Genomic DNA, 19,696 nt, shown 5'->3' with positions numbered 1-19,696 from the left:
CTCTTGGCTACGTAAAGAGAATGTGTTTCATTCCAGCTGTACAGCAATAGAATATATTTAACTTAAAAAAAAAAAAAAAAAAAAGAGAGAGAGAGAGAAAGAGAGTGAGAGAGAAAAAATCCACAGTATCAAAACACAGCACATCACAACCAGTTGGCAACATCAGTGGGCACACAAGCCCTCCTCCATGACTGCAGGGGTCAGGTCAGGCACCAGCACAGAAACAGAATGCAGGCTGAATATCAGGGCACCAGCACCAACTCCATATAGGGAGCAGATGATGCACACAGGCATCAGTTCCCTCCTCGCTAGGGCAGAAGCATACCAAGGGAGTGCTGCTGCCCTTTGGGTGAGTGCAGGGAGAGGTCACAATTACAGATGATGGGGACGAAGGATTGGTGGTAGGTGGCATGGGCTCCTGCTGGGCTTGTTGCACTGATTCCAGCTCATCTGGTGCCACGGTCACTTGGAATGGTATGCAGGTAGGCTGGAAATGCTGAGTTCCAGATCAGACAATGAATCCCCAAACTGTCTGAAAGTGAACTGTGTGCACAAACACAGAGAAACCTCAGCTGGGAACCACAGGGGTGCATTGCCACTGAGCACCTGGGAGAAGCCTCCACTTTGGGCTGGAAGGAACATTAGGTCTGTCTGCATTTATGGCTCTTCTTGGGCCATTCTGAATGCCAGCGTTGACATGTAGAAGGCGTAGTTCAGAAGGAATAGCTCAAAAAAGAAGTGTGTTTGTGAGACAAAGCCCTGTGCAGTGCCCCCATGGTGCTGTGCAGTGGTATGGCGAGAGGAGACTCTGCTGGCTGAGCATGCGCATGGATCATCCCAAAAAGGAGAGAATGCAACACCAGGATGGAACAAAGCTGCCCCTGAAGAGTATCGGCCCTGTGAGTCTTCATGTGTGGTCTTCCTGGAGGCGGAGCTCTGAGTAAAACATCCCGCAGCACAGAGGCTGTGCCAAGGAGCAGTGTCCAGCAAAAAGTCTGTAGTGAAATGTGTGGCAGCGGATGCACATGGGGAGGAACATGCAGCTTTCTTGGGATTTGGGCAGGACAGCGAGCATTTTCCACAGCCCTTTTTCTGTGATAAGTACAGAACTGACAACACCAACAAATTCATCAACATTTCCACGCTCTCCCCATTGCAGTGCTTCAGCTGTGAAGCTATTTGATGACTCACTACAAATGCAGAAAAGTGTTTGGTTTGGTCTCTACCTGACGGTGCTTCCCGACAAGCAGTGAAGCAGCATTTGAGCCTGGCTGAAACTGTTTCATTGCAGCCCTTTCTGAAAAAAAGCCTGGTTTTCACAATGAGGAAAGAGCAGCAGAAAATAGTTTGTTGATGGCTGATGGTGGCGAAGCAGTTGCAGTCTTCATCAGTTACTATTGCTCTTTAGCTTGCACCTAAAACATTTATTCTCACAAAGTGAAGGATGATATGGAGCCAGCTCAGTGCCACACGCCTAAGTCCAAGTTGGCAGCTGGATTGTGTGCAAGGATCAGCAAGAAGCACGGCCACAGCCTTCTGGTGTTTGCTGCACTATAACTGTGAAGGGAGGCAGAGGGGAATATTCTGGTGGAAGCATCAGCTGATGTGTCCAGTGAGGAGGGGGTCAGGGCTTTGCTCCTGCAGGCACGAGTGAGACCTCCAGGATGCTGTGTGCTCCTGCAGCAGGGGGGGAATGAAGGTGCTGGGTGATTCCTCTGGTCCTAAAAAAATAATAATGAAAAGCACTGCTTAGGAGAGAGAGCTTCAGAGTAGCATTTATACCTGTACTTTTGTTGTATTGCTTTTCTCTCCAGTGTGTGAGCTGTGGTTCTCACCCCTGTGCAGATGGGGATTTTACAGCTCTATCCCATAAATGCCTTCTCTCCTTTGATAAGACCTGCTCATCTCTGTGCGGAAGGGAACTGCAGCCCAGGGGCCATGCCCCAGGGAGATGTGAACTCAGGCTTCAGCACTGTCTGAGCCCTATTGCTGTTCCAGCTGGGCTGCAGTGAGTGGAATGAAGGAAGGACAGAAGCCTTGGGACACACAGCATATCAGTGTGTGTCAGTGAGGCAGAGCTCAAGCTATCCAGACTCCAGCCCTTAGCTTGTTCCTCCCATACCACACAACTGCTCCTGGACTCCTGCAGCGGTCCCAAAAAGAGCAGTTTTTACTGCAGCAGAGGAGTGGGCACTGAATATTCATATCCTTCTGCAAATGAATTCATCCTTGTGGGCACTGAAACACATTGTTCCTCGATGATACTTGGCTGCTTTCTTGCTGCCCCTGTCTCAAACCTTGGGAAGGGCTTTTGGACCCTAAGGGTTTATCTGGCTACTTTATAATACCAGGGTAATCCTGAGGAACTTATCTCTTGGCTGTAGAGCAGGCTGCTCTCAGGTCGCTTCTTTCCTAGCACAACTCGCAGCTCATTCATTTGGCATGGATTTCCCAAGCACTGCTGCTGTGCGCAGCATCGAGGTGGGACAGCTGTGCTGCCTTTCCTCCCAAGCACACCCAGCCCCAGATTAACAAGCAGCAGCAGTTGACACCTGTCTTCCCAAGAGCCACTTCACTGCTGCCTGTGGGTGGAGAGGCTTACTGTGAATAGCTGAACCTGTGGAATATCAGTTTACATTTCACCTGAGGACTCTTTCATAAATCCATTTTGTCCTTGTTTGTACCTTATCCTCTTGCTAGTCACATGCCTGAAGAGCCACAAGCACCACAGGATGTGTGATCCCCATGCCCCAGGCACTTACCCTGGGTAGCAGAGCAGAGCCGCAGTGTCAGTCGGTACCGTGGGTTACACTGCAGGGATCCATTTTCAAAGCAAAGAAACACTGCCAGCACATCCCTTCCAGGGGCAGGGGAGGAAAAGCCTTTACAGGAGGAGCTTTTGGTAGCTTGGGGTGCCCTGCCTGCTGCTAGCAGGAGCCTCCTGGGGCCGATGTGGGCAGGTGCTTGCATGGTGCCAATGGACTGAAGGAGGGAACAGCCCAATTCAGTTCAGCAGTACAACACAATTTACAGAGTACACATTTCTCAAGACATTTGCAATGATATAGCTTTGCCAAGCGTCATAAATACGCAGCAGAGGAGGCTGGGCTGAGCCATTTGTTGCCACGAAGCAGTCAAGAATGGCTTCTTGGAGGGGAAAGATTGTACAACTTGTTTGCTTTTACAGACTGTACATGTACCTATTAATAGCTCCTTGGCATTTGATGTTCACAGCTGGTTTTCTTTAACAGCAAGCGAAACAGGAGGCACAATAGCTCTGGCCACTTCCTGCTGGGACAGCAGAGAGTGCAGCATCTCCCACCCCCTTGGTGCCACTGCCTGACTGGGTGCCACCTTGCCCAGGGGCTCCCCTCCTCTTGGCACCCTCCTCTTCCTCCTCCTTGGCCACCCATCGCTGGCTTGCTGGGGCCAGTCCCAAGGTGCGATGCGCTCGCCCCATCTCTGCTGCTCAGTCAGTGCAAGTCTCCCTCGGGTGCTCGGTACCTCCGCTCCGCTGGACAGGCAGGTGGACCGGGAGCAGGCACAAAACAAAAGGAAGAAGAGAGACAAAGGGTAATGAGAAGGTCCGTGGCCCACAGCTGCCCAAGGAAATCGCTCGCCGTGTTTCTCTGAACATACTTGTCCCAGCCACTACAGCTGCTGTGGGATTCCCTGCTCCTTGGAGCCTGTGAGGAGGGGGGGAAGGGAACATGGTTAGTGCCAGTCCCTAAGGAGGACCCTCAGTGTGGGCCCGCAGCCAGCTGTACCAGGAGCCTGGGGTACCCCTGTGATGAGACCAGGGGCTGCCGCCTCCCTGCTGCCCCTTTCCACCGTGGGCACAGCCGCCTGAGCATACAGCCCTGCAGATACTGGCAGCAGGCACAGTGCCTGGCTTTGCTTCTGTGAGGGGTTCCAGAGTACTGTGGGTACCTGTGGCTACAGAGTAAGTAACCTCAGTCCTTCACAGGCTCTTGCTGCCCCATTACCCATTTGCTTTGCTTCGGGCCAGCAGAATGAGGTGCTTTGGTCAGGGCACATCAGCAGTGGGGAAAATTGAGCTTTTCAGTAGCAAATCCAGTGCACGTCACCACCAAGGTGTGCACAAATCACATCTGTAAAGGGCTTGAGTGTCCTGTCCTATTCACCATGGCTTCTTGAGGCCAGGGCCCCACTGCTTGCTGTTTGTGCAGCCTTGCCTTTAATAAGATATGATAGAACTCCCTTCAGGCTTGCCTCTTGGTTTGCAACTGGATGGAAGCCAACTGCAATGGCAGAGCTTTTATCTCTCTTTACATGACCAGAGTAAGCCAAATGAGCTCTTCTATGCTAAATTTAGTTGTTAAAAGACTTATCTGTCTTATGAAATAGTTTATATGGGAAAGCAGCTACCACACTTGTGATGTAGCAATTGGTATTTTGTGCAAAGTAGTGCTGTGTGAGTGTGCCTGTGAAGCAATACAGTTGAGGCAGAATTTGGTAAAGCAGACAGCTCCAAGATCAGCATCTGGGCCCCAAATCAACAACTTAACCTCGTTTACTTGAAATTGCACTTCTGTAAATCGTTACCATCTTGTGTTTAGAGGCAAGAGACAACCAATCCACATACAGACTGTCTTAGCCACAGTCCTAGCGACCTCCCTCAAACTGTGTCCCTGCTCAGGGTTCTCTGAAACCAGAGCAGTGTGCTCCAGGGATGTCCTCAGGGCACCAAAAAACATTTTGACCCTGGTTTGTCTTACAGCCGTAGCAATACACTGACACCTTCCATCCAACACCTTGGTTGGCTGGTTTTCCATGAGAGCTCAGGCATCCTCTGCTGTGGGAGCACCAGGATTTGCGGGCACCTGGCTCTCAGGATGGAATTGCCAGCTGCAAGCCAGAAGCAGTTCCTTCCTGTGCTCCCACGCCCACTGGCACAGCCACAGGACTGACGGAGACAGGCAGACAGACACACAGACACACAGACAGAGCTGGATGTCAGCTGGGAGTGGGCAGCACCTGCCCCAGCCAGGCCTGAACTCCTTCTCCAAGACAGGTGCCGCTGCTGCCCTGGGGTTCAAGGCTGAAGAGGAGGAACAGAAACAAACTTACCTTGTGAAACTTTGATGGTGAACAAAAGGAGGCAAAGGAACATGGAAGAAAGAGAGAGGGAGAAATGTAACTGTAGACAATATATCCAAAACACATGAAGAACCAGAAAAGAATGGATAAATCAGGGCTGTGGAGTGAACAGAGAATGTCTGCTCTACAACTGAACATTCAGACCAGGGCAAAACCTCTTCAAGGCGCTATTTATCTGAGATCTTTGAGTTTGAACTGATTGTTTTTGTTTTGGGTTCTTGTTAAGAGAGCATAGGGGAATCACACACACATAACTGAGAGGGCAGAAGTGGAGTGAGGGCTTCCTTCAAAGGCTGTGCCTTCCTTCTGGGCTGTGTTCATCAGAGGTGCAACAATGCCTGGACAAATACTCCCTGACTTCTGTCTCCTGAGCCAGAAAGGACTCTGGGAGAGCACAGTGCTGCAGTTGCCCATGAGATATCTGTGAGTTACTGCAGGGAGGTGAGTCCACCTTTTTATTTTTTTTGCAAAAGAATTAGGGGCTTCTTTTCCATCTCCCTTTACTTTCAGATAGCAGGTAAAACAAAGAGCTCTCCCCAAAGCCATGTGTCTGGTAATGTTTTTCACACCATTTCTTCAGTTTGTCAGGGTACCACCTGAATCCTGACCCTGCTGCTTGCCCACACCATCATCCAGTCCTGAATGAAAATACTGAGCAGAACCAGTCTCAGGAGGGGCCTTACAAAACATCTCTCATTGTAGCTTCAATTTCAGAATGAATTAAAGAAAAACGTATTCAGAGAACTGCTCTCAAATCTTTCTCACAGACCACTTCTCTTGGCCTGCTTGGAAAAGTGCTGTGTGACACAACGTCCATGCCTGAAAGTCAAGATGTATGTCTGATCTCAATTCACAAAATGAATTCCTCTGCCACAGAAGGGAATGAGGCCAGTTTGACACAGCTTGTTCTTGACAAAACCAGGCTGACTCTCACTTTATTTCTTTTTATTTCCTAAATGCATGCAAGTCATCCATTTGATTACTTGTTCCAGGAACTGAAGTGCACCTGACTGACTTATAATTCCTCTCATTTTCCCCCTCATTAAAGACAGACAGCATGACATTATCCTCAAGGCTTTCCTCTTGGACAAGGCTCCAGCAGGACTCTTCTCTCAGTGGCTGAGTATGAGGGAGCCTTAGGAGGGGGAGAACTGCAACCAGCCTCCTTGGCTGCTGCCCAGCACTCTGCCAACCAACAACACAAGCATGCTTTGCAGCACAGGCTCTGCCTGGAGCCTGTCAAAAAGGAACTGATCCCCCACTGCATGGAAATCCAGAGCAAAAGCCCTCCAGCACATTTGTCTGGGATATCACATGATCAGATTGTCCTTTAGCCCACCAAAAATCCCATCATGGGGATGCACAGACTCAGTCACTTAATGGTGAGGAAAAGCAGAGGTGGGCATTGCTTCAGTATCTTTTAACTCCTCCCCAGCCAAATGCAGACTCAAGTTTCAACAGCTTCCGCTTTATCCCAGCGCAGAACAAATCACAAATAACTTTTTCTCCTATTAAGCAAACCAAACCCATCCAAAGCAAACTATTTAGCATAGCAGTATTTTTAGATGAAATGTCTTATTTCTTGCACTTGAAATCTTATTTCATTTTTTAATGACTCTGTTTTGGTGGGGTTTGGTTTTGCTTTGTTTTGTTTCAACATGAAAACAAAGACAAAAAAACAAACAAAAACCAAACCCAAAGCATTTCACTTCACTTCGCTATGCTGTTTGATACAAGTGAGCACAACTGATCACTTCCATTTTCTGCTTTGACTGAAAAAACTACATTTTCCTTTATCCTCCATTAACCAAGAATCCTTTACTTATCCATGATTTCCTCCCTGTTGTGAGGAACTTGAAACCTAACTGAGGCAGCGAGAAACTTCTGAGGGCTGCAACTTGTTGTGTTATATAGAGCTGGTTATCATAAAGCACGTTGGTTCCACTTGCTCTTCCCTTCTAGCAGAGGGAATCAGATAAAGCTGTAATTTTTTCCCTGACAATCAACCTGGAAAATCAGGTGGAGCCTCCTCACAGTCAGCTCTCTGCTTACCTTCCCGGTGTCTGTGCCATACACAAGCAGGACTGTGGAGAAAGGTAAGCCACAGTTTTAGCTGTGGCTCTCTGAACAGGTGCTTGCCACTGCAAAACTGGTTCTGCCGGCAGTGCCCGACATGCTGAAGATGAGCAGCAGAGCAGTAGCACCGGTATGGTGTGTGTAGGTACAAACACTTAATGACCTGATCACAAACAAATTGGGCGGGTTCCTAGAGCCATTCCACTGAAAAGCACCCGTTCACATTTTATCCTCAGCAGTAGCTCAGGCTACCCCTGACACACGGGTGTACCTGAGATGAAACCTGGCAGCTGGTTTGCTTGGGAAAGTAAAGTGCAGTGCTGCCTGTGCCCTGAGGAAAGCCTTTTGTTTCACTGGCATTCAAGTTTTTAACAACCAACTTTTGCTCTATGTGAGGATCACTCTGAACTCAGCCTGCAAACTGAGGCTGGCTCAGAAATCATCAGATGGTTTGGGAAGTGGCGTTAAGCCATGGGTTTGGCAGCTGAACATGTGCCTGGTCTCCTGTCGTCCTTTCAGTTTCACTCATTTCATTGTTCTGCAGATCCTGGAAGTTTCCTGAGACCCCCCTTCCTGCTCCAGCAGAGGTCAGCAGAGATGACAACGTGAAGCCCTTTCAAACAAAATGACAAAAGCTGATGCTAAGATATTCTCCTTCAGAAGCAGGCTACTTCTATTCTCCGCTGTGTAATTGGAAATGATGCTCCATTTCACACCAGTCAAAGTCTTTAGCAGGTAAAGTGACAGAGTTTGGGTTCTAGAATGGTAATATGTGGTTAACCAGCTGCATGACCTAACTTCAATGAAAGACTCTGCTCCCTCCAGAATAATTTGTTATATCATCAAAGGGCGAAGGAGAGTTCCTTCCAGGAATAGCTCAGCAGTCCAGTTCAGCCTAAGAACTTAATGAAACATAAAAAAAAATTATCATTGAACAAATGAATCTAGGGGAGATGGAATGTCCTAGAGCATCTCTGGGGCTTTTCTGACAGACTGACACTGTGGGAGAGGTGCAGCTGGGGCCATGAAGGAAAAAGGTCTTTCCTGTTCAAAACCATACACCAATGCAACCAGGGAGGAAGGGCTCCAGTCAACAGAGCTTGCAGTGCTGAGGTCCTCACCCCTTCTTGTACTTTTAATGTTTTAGACAAGAACAGAAGGTTCTAAACTTCATGGTGAGATGCAAGCATCTCATCCAGACAAGAAACAGGGCAGCCTGGGTATGAATGTCCCTAACAACTCCCACAAATTTCTTACCAGCTTGCAGAGCCCATCCTGTGACTCTTGCACCCTACAGAGCTGTGTGGAGACTGCAGGGGCATTAGTTGTGTCCTAGCAACATAAGGAAGGTGGAATGGATATTGCACTGTACTTACTTGCAAGAATGACCATGTCCATTCCCCAGAATATACTCATAATCCATCCGACCATCACAATTGCTGTCAGGATCTGGATCAATGCAGCAGCAATGTTCAGCCAGAAAACACAGCATATGTGCCTGTCAGGGAGGTCAGTCCGGGCTCCACACAGCACAGTGAAAGCTGATACAAATGTTCCTATGGAGAAAGTAGAAAAAAAACATAGTGAAGCCACAGATTCATGCCAGATTTCTTCCTCCAAACCTCACTTTTCAGAGTGTCTTGCTCCTATTGCTGTAGTGGATCTGCAAACGCTGTACAAGAGGACAAACGGAGGCACATATTTTCTCTACAGAAGCTTTAAAAGGGAAATTTCTACCCAGACTTACAGCACTACTGGCTGTACAAAGCAGTACATCTCTGACATGTCCATGAAAATTCAGTCTGAGGTATTCTCCTGAATACTTCTCCAGAAGGAGCATACACAAAGAATGGTGCTGCTGAGGCACTGCAGCTCAGCATAACGCTCCCCTGAGTCACAACCTGATACCTGGAAGTCTTTTAACAGAGTAGAAAAAACTAAACTGATGTTCAGTACTGAGTGCTGCAGACCCACCAGAGCCAAACTTCCAAAACTTCCACACACCCTCAAGGTTTCCTAAAACAATTCAAATGAATAATAATGCATGTATGAAAGTAAAAGCTGGGTGGGAGGAGAACACATCAGAAATTACAAAGATTTTCCCTGCATTTAGCCCATTGGATGAGCCTGAACATTTATTTGCAGCTGATGTTCTGTTTCCATGGATAGCAAAGAGTACAGTTTGGGGGAGGACTCATAGTACCCACAGCCAACCTGCAGCAATGCACAGCATCTGCAAAGAACAGAAGAAACTGCTACTGACACCTGTTGTGTATGAGCTGCTAGTCAGGAGATTGCATTATCTGATCTAAGTATGCACTTTAACACTTGTTATCATTATACATTGTCTTTCTATTTTTTTACGTCTGAATACATCATTGCCAAGGTAGGTACAAAGGTGTGTGGTTTGTGCTGGATCACCCAGATCTCTGAACGTTTCTTCGGTGAATATTTGGAATTACATACCTTGCAGAACAACATCCAGTGGTTTTAAGAACTTGCCCTTTTCTGTCTGCAAGAGCAGGAGCATGTGAATGATCTTTGAGATGCAAATGAGTAAGCTCATCTTTGATGTACACCGATGCCTTACTGAACTTTTTGAAGGATGGGATCACTTGTCTTGGATGCATATGGGAGGAAACGCTCAGCTGCATCACTCCTGCAGACTGCAGCAGCCAGACAGAGCAGGAGGTTCTGCTTAAGAGCAAAACAATGCTCTCCTGCCCTGCCAGCATGGTAGGACAGATGCTCTCTGCTGCTGCTGTCATCTCAGTGGGTCACAAGGAGAACAGGCAGTTAGCATGGTAGGAAGGCTGCCCACAGCCTATTTTTAATCTCACCATCTTCTGCAGCCTTCAGCTCCAGCATACTCCTAACACCCCACCAGCTCCCCAAACCCACGTGCCTTCTTGCCCCCGGTCTCTCATCCTCCCAGCCGCTCAGTGCTGCAGCCGGCACTGCAGCAAGGTGCAGTAGGAGGCAGCCCTGCAACCCAGCGCTGCTGAGCTGGGAAGAACAAAAGGGGGAATGGCTTTAATCCCAAAGGATGTTACATCAGCCTCCCTGCTACTTGCTGACAGAGAGGTCTGTTGTTTGCTCGCTGGCTTTGGCAACTTCCATGTGGGATCTGAGTGACGTGGCTTAGTGGACATGGTGGTCTAAGTTAATTTAGTGCTCTTTCCAACCTTAATGATTCTATGATCATGATTATCCCAGATCTCTGTCCTGCTTTAGCCGCCGTATTTTCTCTCATAGCTTCTTTAAACTAGAAGGAAGACAGGAATATTCCCCAGCACATCTGAAACAGTTCTCTGCAGAGCTACAATATAGCACAATCTGGGATTAAATAGGGCAGGACTGAGGCAGAGTCAGGAACTGGACTTTCATGTTTTCCCATCAGGATGCTAAATCTTGCCAAATGGCAATGCATTTCTGTTCTTAAAATGAAAATGAAAATCCCTCTCACCTTAACTTTGCTCTTCTAAGATGTGTTACAAAAAAAGGTTGTAAATGAGCAATAACTCTTAAGAAACAGCTTCAATTCCTTCCAGTGAAGCTTTTAATATTTTTACATCATTAGAGTGAGATGCTGAATTAGCTGATGAGTCCCTTACATACAGCAGTGACTAAGCTAATAATATCCAATCCCATTCCAAAGGGAAGAAAGCAAAAAAGGCAGATAGGTGTCCATGTCTGGAGGGAGAACTGATACAGAAACTGGGATTTTCTCAGGAACCTTGCCCTCCGGGTTCCCATTCAGACCACCTTCCTGCTCATGGGAGCCAATGCATTTTCTTTACTAGTTATGATTAACTAACATTTGGGAGGTGGTTGGCATTTTTAAATCAAGAATTGAGACAAGCCAGCAGATAGAAAAAGGAAGCAGCCTTCTTCTAGTCAACATAGTTTCATTCTGAGGAAAAGCATTTTATCTGTGTTGCACCAAAGCTGGAGAAAATGCACCTTCCCTAGCCTCAGCTTCACTTCAAAACATGAGGCAGAAGAAAGTCTTAAACATATTTCCCTTCCAGAAACTCTCTTGGCTCCACACTTCCAAATATGGTAGAGTTTCCAACTGGAAGCACATTCTTGAAGAGGAGGAAGAGAAGCTGCATCTGCTGATGCTGTGTAACCACACTAGTTAGGGCACCCTGCCTTCACCTTCCTATCCCAGCTGAGGGATACCCACAGCCAGTAACCTAAAAACTTAGTAAGAAATCTGTAACTGGGATTATGTTGGCCAGTTAAACAAGTTATCCAAAAAGATCTCAGGCTATGAATGTAACAAGTGAACACAAACTGCTAAGGCTGCAAGTAATGAAAACTAAAAGTCTCTACATGAGATAAGTAAGTGATATGAAGCATTTCTCATATCTACCCAACAGAAAATAGCCCAAACCCAGTGCAATCTGGCATTACTCTAAACCATGTGCTTTCTCTATTTAGCTCTGAGTAGGAGCTGACTGCACTAGCAGACGTGGTTTGCTTAGTTCCATGGGTGGGGAACAACAGGATAACTCAGAAACTGAGGTTGTGGGTAGGCTGGAATTAGGGCCAGGGCTGAACAGAGACACCTAGCACATTTAGAGATTTTTATTTATTATTTATTCTTCTGTATCAGGAGAAAATTCACAATGAGGACAACACACCCTATGGATATCTGCACCAGCAGGGGAAGACAGAAGACCCATGAATTGCTGGTTTTCTGGGTCTTATGCTGAATAGTAAGTGAATCATGCATTAATACAAACCCTGCAGGGACAGAGGGGGAGGTCATGGAGAAAGGACATCACGTGCCACAGAGCAAGTCTGTAAACTTAGCTAAAGGGCATCAAAGCTCATTGCAAGCACTTGGACGAGCCAAACAGCTTGCCTGGAACTAGCAGCCTGTAAGTGCACACAGCTGGGCTGCTGCAGAGATATCAGAGGGAAGTGGGCTTCCATTCTGAAGCAGCTATAGATACCACCAAGAAGAGAAAGATAAATGAGGGGAGCACACACAGCTGCTGCTAGTCAAGCTCCCTACCCCACAGAAGTATGAAGGTTGGAGCTAGGGAGGGGTTGAAGAAACATATTTTCCCTTTTCCTTAAGTTTGGGAGCCATATAAGATCCTCTCTTGTATTACTGTGAGGAAACAGGGTGGTAAGTAGCTCTTTTTCTGGCTTCCCAAAGGGAACAAACAAGCCATTTTTTGACTGAGGATCTGGAGCAAGGCTTCAGGATGCGTGAGGCTGCTAGTAAGCACAAGTACAGGGAGGGAGAATAGGGAGAGGAATGGCATCTGAGGTATCTGTGAGAACAATGAAGGCTGCAGGATCGATGGTGGGAGATGTAATTAATGAGTGTGTCTTTTGTGGGGGAGGAGAGATATCTGTATTGTACCAGGGGAGTGCTCTGTGTGGGGACATGTCTAATGTGCCTTTGAATTTTTTAAGTAAAATGATTATTAGCTGTCATTAAACAATATTGGCAGGTGTATGAGGCAGATGTTGGGGATTTGCTGAAAGAGATATGCTGCTTCTTTCTTGGGTATGCCAGAAAAATAGCACAAAATGAATAATAAGTTTTGCAGTTTGCTTGGTGTTACAGTGACTGTATTATCTACTGTTTGAGATATCTGGGGGTCCTGAGTGGTCTGAACTCATTTTAAACTCCAGTTTGTAAGGAATCGTTTCAGATGGGGAGGCCTCTCATCATTGGTGGCACCAATTAAAATCCTCATCTGTAACCCTCTGGATCATGATGAGGGAAAGGAAGCTATTAAAACCTGCAGCTGTCTGTATAGAAAAGACTGCTCAAACTAATGTACCCGTGGCCTTCTCAGCACTAAGTGACCTGGGAGCACTGAAGCGTTCCTGTAGCCACTATGGTCTGTGGTTAGTGTTCAGCCCAGGGTACAGAGGTCACCACATATGCAGCAATTCTTCCCCCATTAGTGGGTGTGGATGGGCTTCTTTTGCTGTCTAAAGAAAGTAGAGGTGGCAAACCTAGATGTGAGGCTGCAGCGTGAATGAAATGTGGGAGTTGCCTGCAATATGACATGTAAACTGAGTGTTTGTCTGTGGGATTGAGTAAGTTCTTCCCCTTGCAATTCATTTCAGCCTTGGAATTAATGCAGTGCTCAATGCAATTATCCCCTTTTCTTCTATAAGTAAAGGTATTTTAGCCAGTACTTTGAAAGCAAACCTACATGCATTGAAAAGGGGCTAGAACAGATGGGTGGCTTTCCCAGTTCGAGAGGGGAGAAGAGTGGAACCCATGGACTGCTTAAAATAGTAACAGGTTTGGTCCTAGTCATCAGCTTTTAGAACTGAAAATCCCAATCCAAAATTCACAGGCCAAGTATAATGAACTATGAATAAGTAATGCTGTGGCCATGAGCTGTCACGGGGGAAATGAATGGCCTGAAGACATCTGGTGGCAAAGTGGCTCACTGCAAATACCAGCCTACATGGGCAGCACTGCATGCAGAGCCCAGGCAAGGAAACCAGGAGTGGTGGAGTAGGAGAGGGAGAAGAGGAAAGAGTGGAGGCAGGCAAACGTGACAGAGCCTAGATGTTGCCATGGAGAGCAGCTCATGAATTTTCCTCTGTGGCCTGCTATTAAAAATGTATTGCTGAGCTTCTGTCAGCATGTGTTGTTTTTTTTTTTTTTCCTCCTTCCTCCTAGGAAGGACACTTGAAGTGAATTCTGACTCTGCACAGTCCTTCTGGACTCACTGCAGACAGAAGTATACAGTAACTTGACAAGTGAAAACTGGTGTTTGTAGTTCTTGTCTCCACAGGGTTTGTTATGGCTCCGTCTGCACAAGGTGATCTTGGTGGAGTTTGCTTTCTGGTATCCCTAACTATATGAAAAAATGCCAGGCACACCCCCAAAAAGTTGTATGTTCATGACTGATTACAGCCACTTCATCATGTTGCAATACCAGCTTGTGCTTTGTGCCCATTTTATTAGAAGGTTTGTGTCATGTGGTCTGAGCAGACTTGACAGTATTTATGTAGCATCTACAGCAGACAGCCCACGTGCAAGATAGCTCTGCTTTTGTATCAAAAATAAGGGTTTTTTTTTCTCATTTTTAATCTTTTGCAAAAAAATAAAATTCTGCCTTTCCAGTAGTTAACAGAAACTTTCAAAAACAGGCTGCAACCAACTTTCATGAGCGGCTTTCCTGTTTGTTTTCTTTAATTCTGCAGCTCTGCTACATTCTCAACACTTAAAAACAGCTGTCTTAATCAGTAAGACTTTTCAAACTCCCATATTCTCATATTGTTTAGTTCCGTTAGCTTAATGCTTTAAATTATGCCTGTGCTTGGGGTACTTGAAACTGAAATTTCTACTGAGCTGTGCTGCTGGGCTCTGCTGCGTAACTCTCAGCAGCACAGCACACCTCAGGCTCCTGCCAGAACTCTGCTGTTGAGCTGTGTGTGCAATCTGTACCAGCCCAGATCTCAAACTGACTTCCTCACTTTGATACGATAAAGTGGTCTTGGAACTGCCACTGCTGTTTTGAATAGCACGTCATAATGGTTAAAAAGACTGGAGAGAATTTGATTCCCAAAAGGAAAGGGGAGGTGAGGAATTGTAATCACAGAATCATAGTGGTTGGAAGGGACTTCTGGAGATCATCTAGTCTACCTCCCTGCTGCAACAGGCTTCCTAGAGCAGGCTGAACAGGAAAGTGTTGAGGTGGGTATTGAATGTCCCCAAAGAAGGAGACTCCCTCATCTCTCTGGGCGACCTGTTCCAGTGCTCTGTCACTCTCACATTGTGTGAGCAAACACCACTCTCACAGTGGTGTTCATATGGAACTTCCTGTGTTGCAGTTTGTGCCCATTGCCCCTTGTTCTGTTGCTGCATGCCACTGAAAAGAGCCTGGCTCCAGCTATTTTACTTCTTCCTATTAGATGTTCATAAGCATTGATGAGATCCCCTCTCAGCCTTTCCTCATTCTGGAGATGCTCCGGACCCTTATCATCTCTATGGCTCTCTGCTGGACTCTCTCTAGAATATCCTGTCTTTCTTGAACTGAGGAGCCCAGAACTGGACACAGCACTCCAGATGTGGCCTCAACCAGGGCAGAGTAAAAAGAGAGGATCACCTCCCTCATCCTGCTGCCCACACTCTTGGTAATGCATCCCACTGGCCTTCTTGGCCACTGGCACACACTGCTGGCTCGTGGCTGCCCTGCTGTTCACCAGGCTTCCTCTGCAGAGCTCCTCTCTAGCAAGTCAACCTCCAGAATACTGTGCAGAAACGTACATGTACAAAATTAGAAACATATAAGCAATACCTACCAGCCACATTCACACACACACAAAAAAATTACTTAAGCTCTCCTCCACCATCTTCCCATCAGAAGAACAATCCTTTGCCATACTTCTAAGACAATGAACTGCAAAGAGAAATTCTTCATCACTCTTAACTGATGCTCAGATCAAATCCAGAAACATAAATCTGTCACTCATTCCTATCTTCTTCCTGAAGCAAGGTGTTAGCATTGCAAACAGTTCTCTTCATTTCCTACCATGTGCTGGCTCCTCTATGGGACACTTGAGAACCCCTGGCTGCCCAAGTAGCACCACAGCTGTTGTGTACACCTGTGCTGCTGGTTGTGGTGGTGTGAAGAGATGCTCTGCTGGATATAAGAAATTTGTAATGTAGGTACAGCCAGCAATCTAGCAATGGCAGGTTGATCCTCATATATAAGACCTTGGCCTGTTTTTTATTCACAGGTAGGCAGCTTTGTTGAAAGCTAATGCAGGTCTCCAGTAGTGCTCTGCATTTTGAGGTATGCATTTGGAGGCAACAGGCTGTCTGCACATTACAGACAGTGAGGTCATGTCAGTTATTCCTCTGCCAGTGAAGGGCGCTTATATGAAAAGGACAGAGACAGAGCAGTCTTGCTTCTGCATGATGCTTGCATTTTAATTTTGCTAATGGAATTAGGAGAGGATTTTCTTCAATTTGCATCCTTATTAAGTGTACCAGTATTGAAAGGAATAATGCAGTTGGTTTCCAAATACAACAATAAACATACAAGAGAACAAAAGGCATCACCAACTTTTATGGCACAGGGCTCTTTGCTGTAAGCTCTTCTGCCTTAAGTGGATGCAGTCATGCTGTTCAATAACTTCAGTGAGCAGCTCTATTCTGTGGAAGCAGCTATTCTCAGGTTTTTTTTTTTTTTTTTTTTCTGCTGCCATGTAGAATTTCTTGTATTCATGCCATTCACTGTTAAGCTGGTTGTTTATTCTACTTTGCACTTCCTCTTTTTCCCCCCCTCCAGCCATGCAGGAACATCAGTTTGTGCTTGGTCATGTCTCCCCCATTCCAGGTTGCTCTGCAAGCACCACTGCAGGAGCTCAGGGTCCAAGTGCCAGAAGAACCAAGGAGATGGAAACAACCTTTCACTGAAACCTCTAATTTTAAAGATTATGATCTTAATTCACAATTCTCAAGCACCTCCTGAAATCAGTTTTCAGTTTTCTTGATGTACAGCCAAAAACCAAACAAACCTTAAGCCACTCAGTTTATTGCTATTGATATCAAAATACCTTGGATATGTCTTTTTATCCAGAAGTTACCAGCCTGGACCTTCAAAAGCCCACACTCTGGAGATGGCCCTCCTCATTTCAGAGCGGCCCTGAAAGCTTTTTGCTTTTCTGAGAGTAAGAAAAACTTTTTGCTTTTCTCCTACCTTCAGTTCCCAAAGAATCCTGAAAATAAAAATAAAAGCTGTCTAACAGTGAACAATAACAAGGAAAATGCAGTGATTTCACAAGAACTCTGAGAACGGCTCTCACCAATGAGCTGAAGTTCATTCCTAGTTGTCTGTACCAGGGAAAGCTCTGTCTTGTCAGACACAGAGCAGGAGTCAGACGTCTGTGACACTGAAATCTCAACTCCTAGCATAAGGGTTCAAACTGGCATTCTTTTACTGCACGAAGACAGACCAGACATTTGTTTTACTACCTCTGCCTTCACACAGTTTAAGTGCCAGTAATGCCCATCTCAGGGTGCTCCAATTTAGATTGTTGCTGTTCTCCTGCTAAGAGCAGGTCTATCTGTCCTGTCCGTCTGTACTGAATCAAGCATCACAGTTCAAAGCCAGTCTGCACTCTTGTTGCCTCCCCCTCTGCTTTTCTGATAACTGCCTTGAACCTAATTGAGCTCCTTGAGGCTACCTAACAGCAATTGCTCTGCTTGTGGAAGAACACATTAACTACTGCCGAGATGTACTGAGCAGTGAGTCTTGCCTTGCTGCAATACCCTGGAGTCCTTAACTGTGAAGACAAATCATGTTAATTAGGGACTACTAAGACATGAGACAGAATTAATCTTGTTGGAATGTTAGATGGGGAAACAGAACAATTAGAGGTTTTGCTACAGAATAAGATAGCTGAAATGGAGGTGTAATAAACTGCACTAGCCTCCAAAATCACAGCAAAGTAGAAGCCATCTTTTAAGCAGCAGAAGAATGTAGAACACAAACATGACACAGGTGTTTGGATGCCTGCAGTGATGACAGGAGACAGACATTTTTATACAGAAAACTCAGTGCATACATTTTGTGAGCTGAAGTGTCTCAAATGGGGACTTAAAGACAACACGGTAGAGTTGCACTCTACAGCCTAAATGTGTGGCCTTGCTCCCTGGAGTCTGAGATATTATTTGTGAGACCAGAATTCAATCCTAGCTTTTTTATTCAGTCCTGCTCAAATTTACTACCACTTGCCAACTAGTTCTGAACCTGTGGTTTTATTCCTTTTAAATCCCTATTTATTAATTAGTAGCATAATTAGATGTTAATTTTACTACTTTCAGTTGTTTCTTAAGAAGAAGTCTTGAACTTTTTGAGGCTTCTTTACTTTTAATAAGGAAGATGATATGTGATAAAGGAGCATCTGCTTAATTTCTGTTTTCCCTCTCCTCCCCATTTCAGTTCTCATACTTAGGAACCAGAGCAAAACTCTATTTTCTTAGCAGCCATCTCAAACTATCTTGACTTCTGTAGGGGAACCATTTCTTTCTCCAGAGTCATATCCTCTTGCCACCACAAAACTAACAGCTCTTGAACGTAAGATACGTAATGACTTTCAATTTACTCTTGAGGCTCTAATCTCATTCTTAAACATCAGATGCAATTATTCCCATAGCAATTGGTACTCCCAAGTAGAAAGCATAAGTTACTAATTATGCCAAAACAGGTGGATGTTAAGAACACAACTCCAGCTCTTCAATGTTGCCCTCTGGGTGCATGTGTGCTCATATCTAACAGCTTCTGAATGGAGGTTCCTTTGTGCTAAGTTGAATAGCACCTTATATCAAAGTGTGCTATTGCTTTAATAGAAATATTTAAAAGGAATATTGATTTGGATAAAATAATTCCTTCAGTATCTTGCTACTCTTCCATCTGAAAGCAAAGCTAATGGGAAGAACATTGCTTAGCTGAGCAGGCCAGAAAAGCAGATAAGCATCAGGTCCTGTTCATGAGCTGAATTCTCTGCAAACAGCCCATGTCTCTCTGCCAGCCAAGACACCTCTAGCATGACGTGGGTATGCAACTTGCAACATGGGTATGCAATTTTGCATGGTGACTTTTCTAAGGATGTCCCTCAAACAAAACAATTCACCTGAATACACCTCCTGGGTAACATCTTCTCTAGGAATTCTTATATTCCCAACTTCAGGAATTGGCAACTGATCTACTCTGATTCAAGTTATAGGACAGACTTATTTCCCCCTTAAAAAGTAACTTCTGATGTTAACCATCTGGCTACAGGTATTTGTTATATAAAAATACATACACTTTTTCAAAATATAGCAAAGGTTTGAGTTTGAAGTACCTCAATATAGCAAGTAATTATCCTGAGTGAAATAGAAAAAGTACTGGCTCATACAATAAATCAAAGATATCATTGTTCAGAGATTAGAGAAGTCTTGCATGGAATGGGATATACTGAGGTGTTATATGAAGAGAAACTGGAAACTGTTATAGCTTTATCTGACTTTTATTCTCTTTTCTTAATTCTCATGTTGAATAGCTTACAATAAGGCTAGAAACAGCAGTAAAATGATGCAGCTCTCCTGTGTAAGACCGTTAGAAGCACTTAAGTAAAGGTAAAGGATGAACCTGAGATGAGATTCAGACTTTAAAATGTCCTTTCTTATCTTATTGAAAAACCATCAGACTGGGACCGATCAGACTTCACAAACTAAACAAAGATGATGCTTTTCTGCTCTTACATTCTCCAGTTTGACAAATCGTGAATAGCTACAGTTCTTACCCATTTTTTCTACAGTGGATTCTAAAATAGAGGCTGCTTTTACAAGAATTGTGGATTCATAAAAAAATCCTTGGTTACAAGGGACCCACAAAGCTTATGGAGTCCATGGAGTCCAGCTTGCTGCTCTGCACAGCATCATGCCCAAAATTGAAACCCTACATCTGAGCATGTTGTCCAGATGCTCCTTGAACTCCAGCACTGGGGCCAT

General features: G+C 45.4%; 1 protein-coding gene across 4 annotated transcripts in view; it reads right to left on the bottom strand.

The window, feature by feature from the left end:
- Positions 1–39: 39 nt before the first annotated feature.
- Positions 40–19,696, bottom strand: part of STUM (stum, mechanosensory transduction mediator homolog) — a 38,615-nt gene continuing 18,958 nt past the window's right edge. The window contains exons 2-4 of one of the 4 annotated variants that reach the window (XM_052672702.1): positions 8,565–8,753; positions 2,763–3,686; positions 40–1,721 (exon numbers count right to left, since the gene is read on the bottom strand). In XM_052672702.1, the coding sequence (XP_052528662.1) occupies positions 3,652–3,686; positions 8,565–8,753 (224 nt within the window). In that variant the 3' untranslated portion in view covers positions 40–1,721; positions 2,763–3,651. The remainder of the gene's footprint in view (positions 1,722–2,762; positions 3,687–8,564; positions 8,754–19,696) is intronic. The other 3 variants (XM_052672700.1, XM_052672713.1, XM_052672710.1) reach the window with 3 other exon arrangements.

The sequence above is a fragment of the Tympanuchus pallidicinctus genome, unplaced genomic scaffold (assembly GCF_026119805.1).
Source record: "Tympanuchus pallidicinctus isolate F22 unplaced genomic scaffold, pur_lepc_1.0 scaffold1, whole genome shotgun sequence".
NCBI classification, from domain to species: Eukaryota; Metazoa; Chordata; class Aves; order Galliformes; family Phasianidae; genus Tympanuchus; species Tympanuchus pallidicinctus.
Note: the sequence above shows the minus strand (reverse complement) of the source record. Positions and strands in the feature narration are given on the sequence as shown.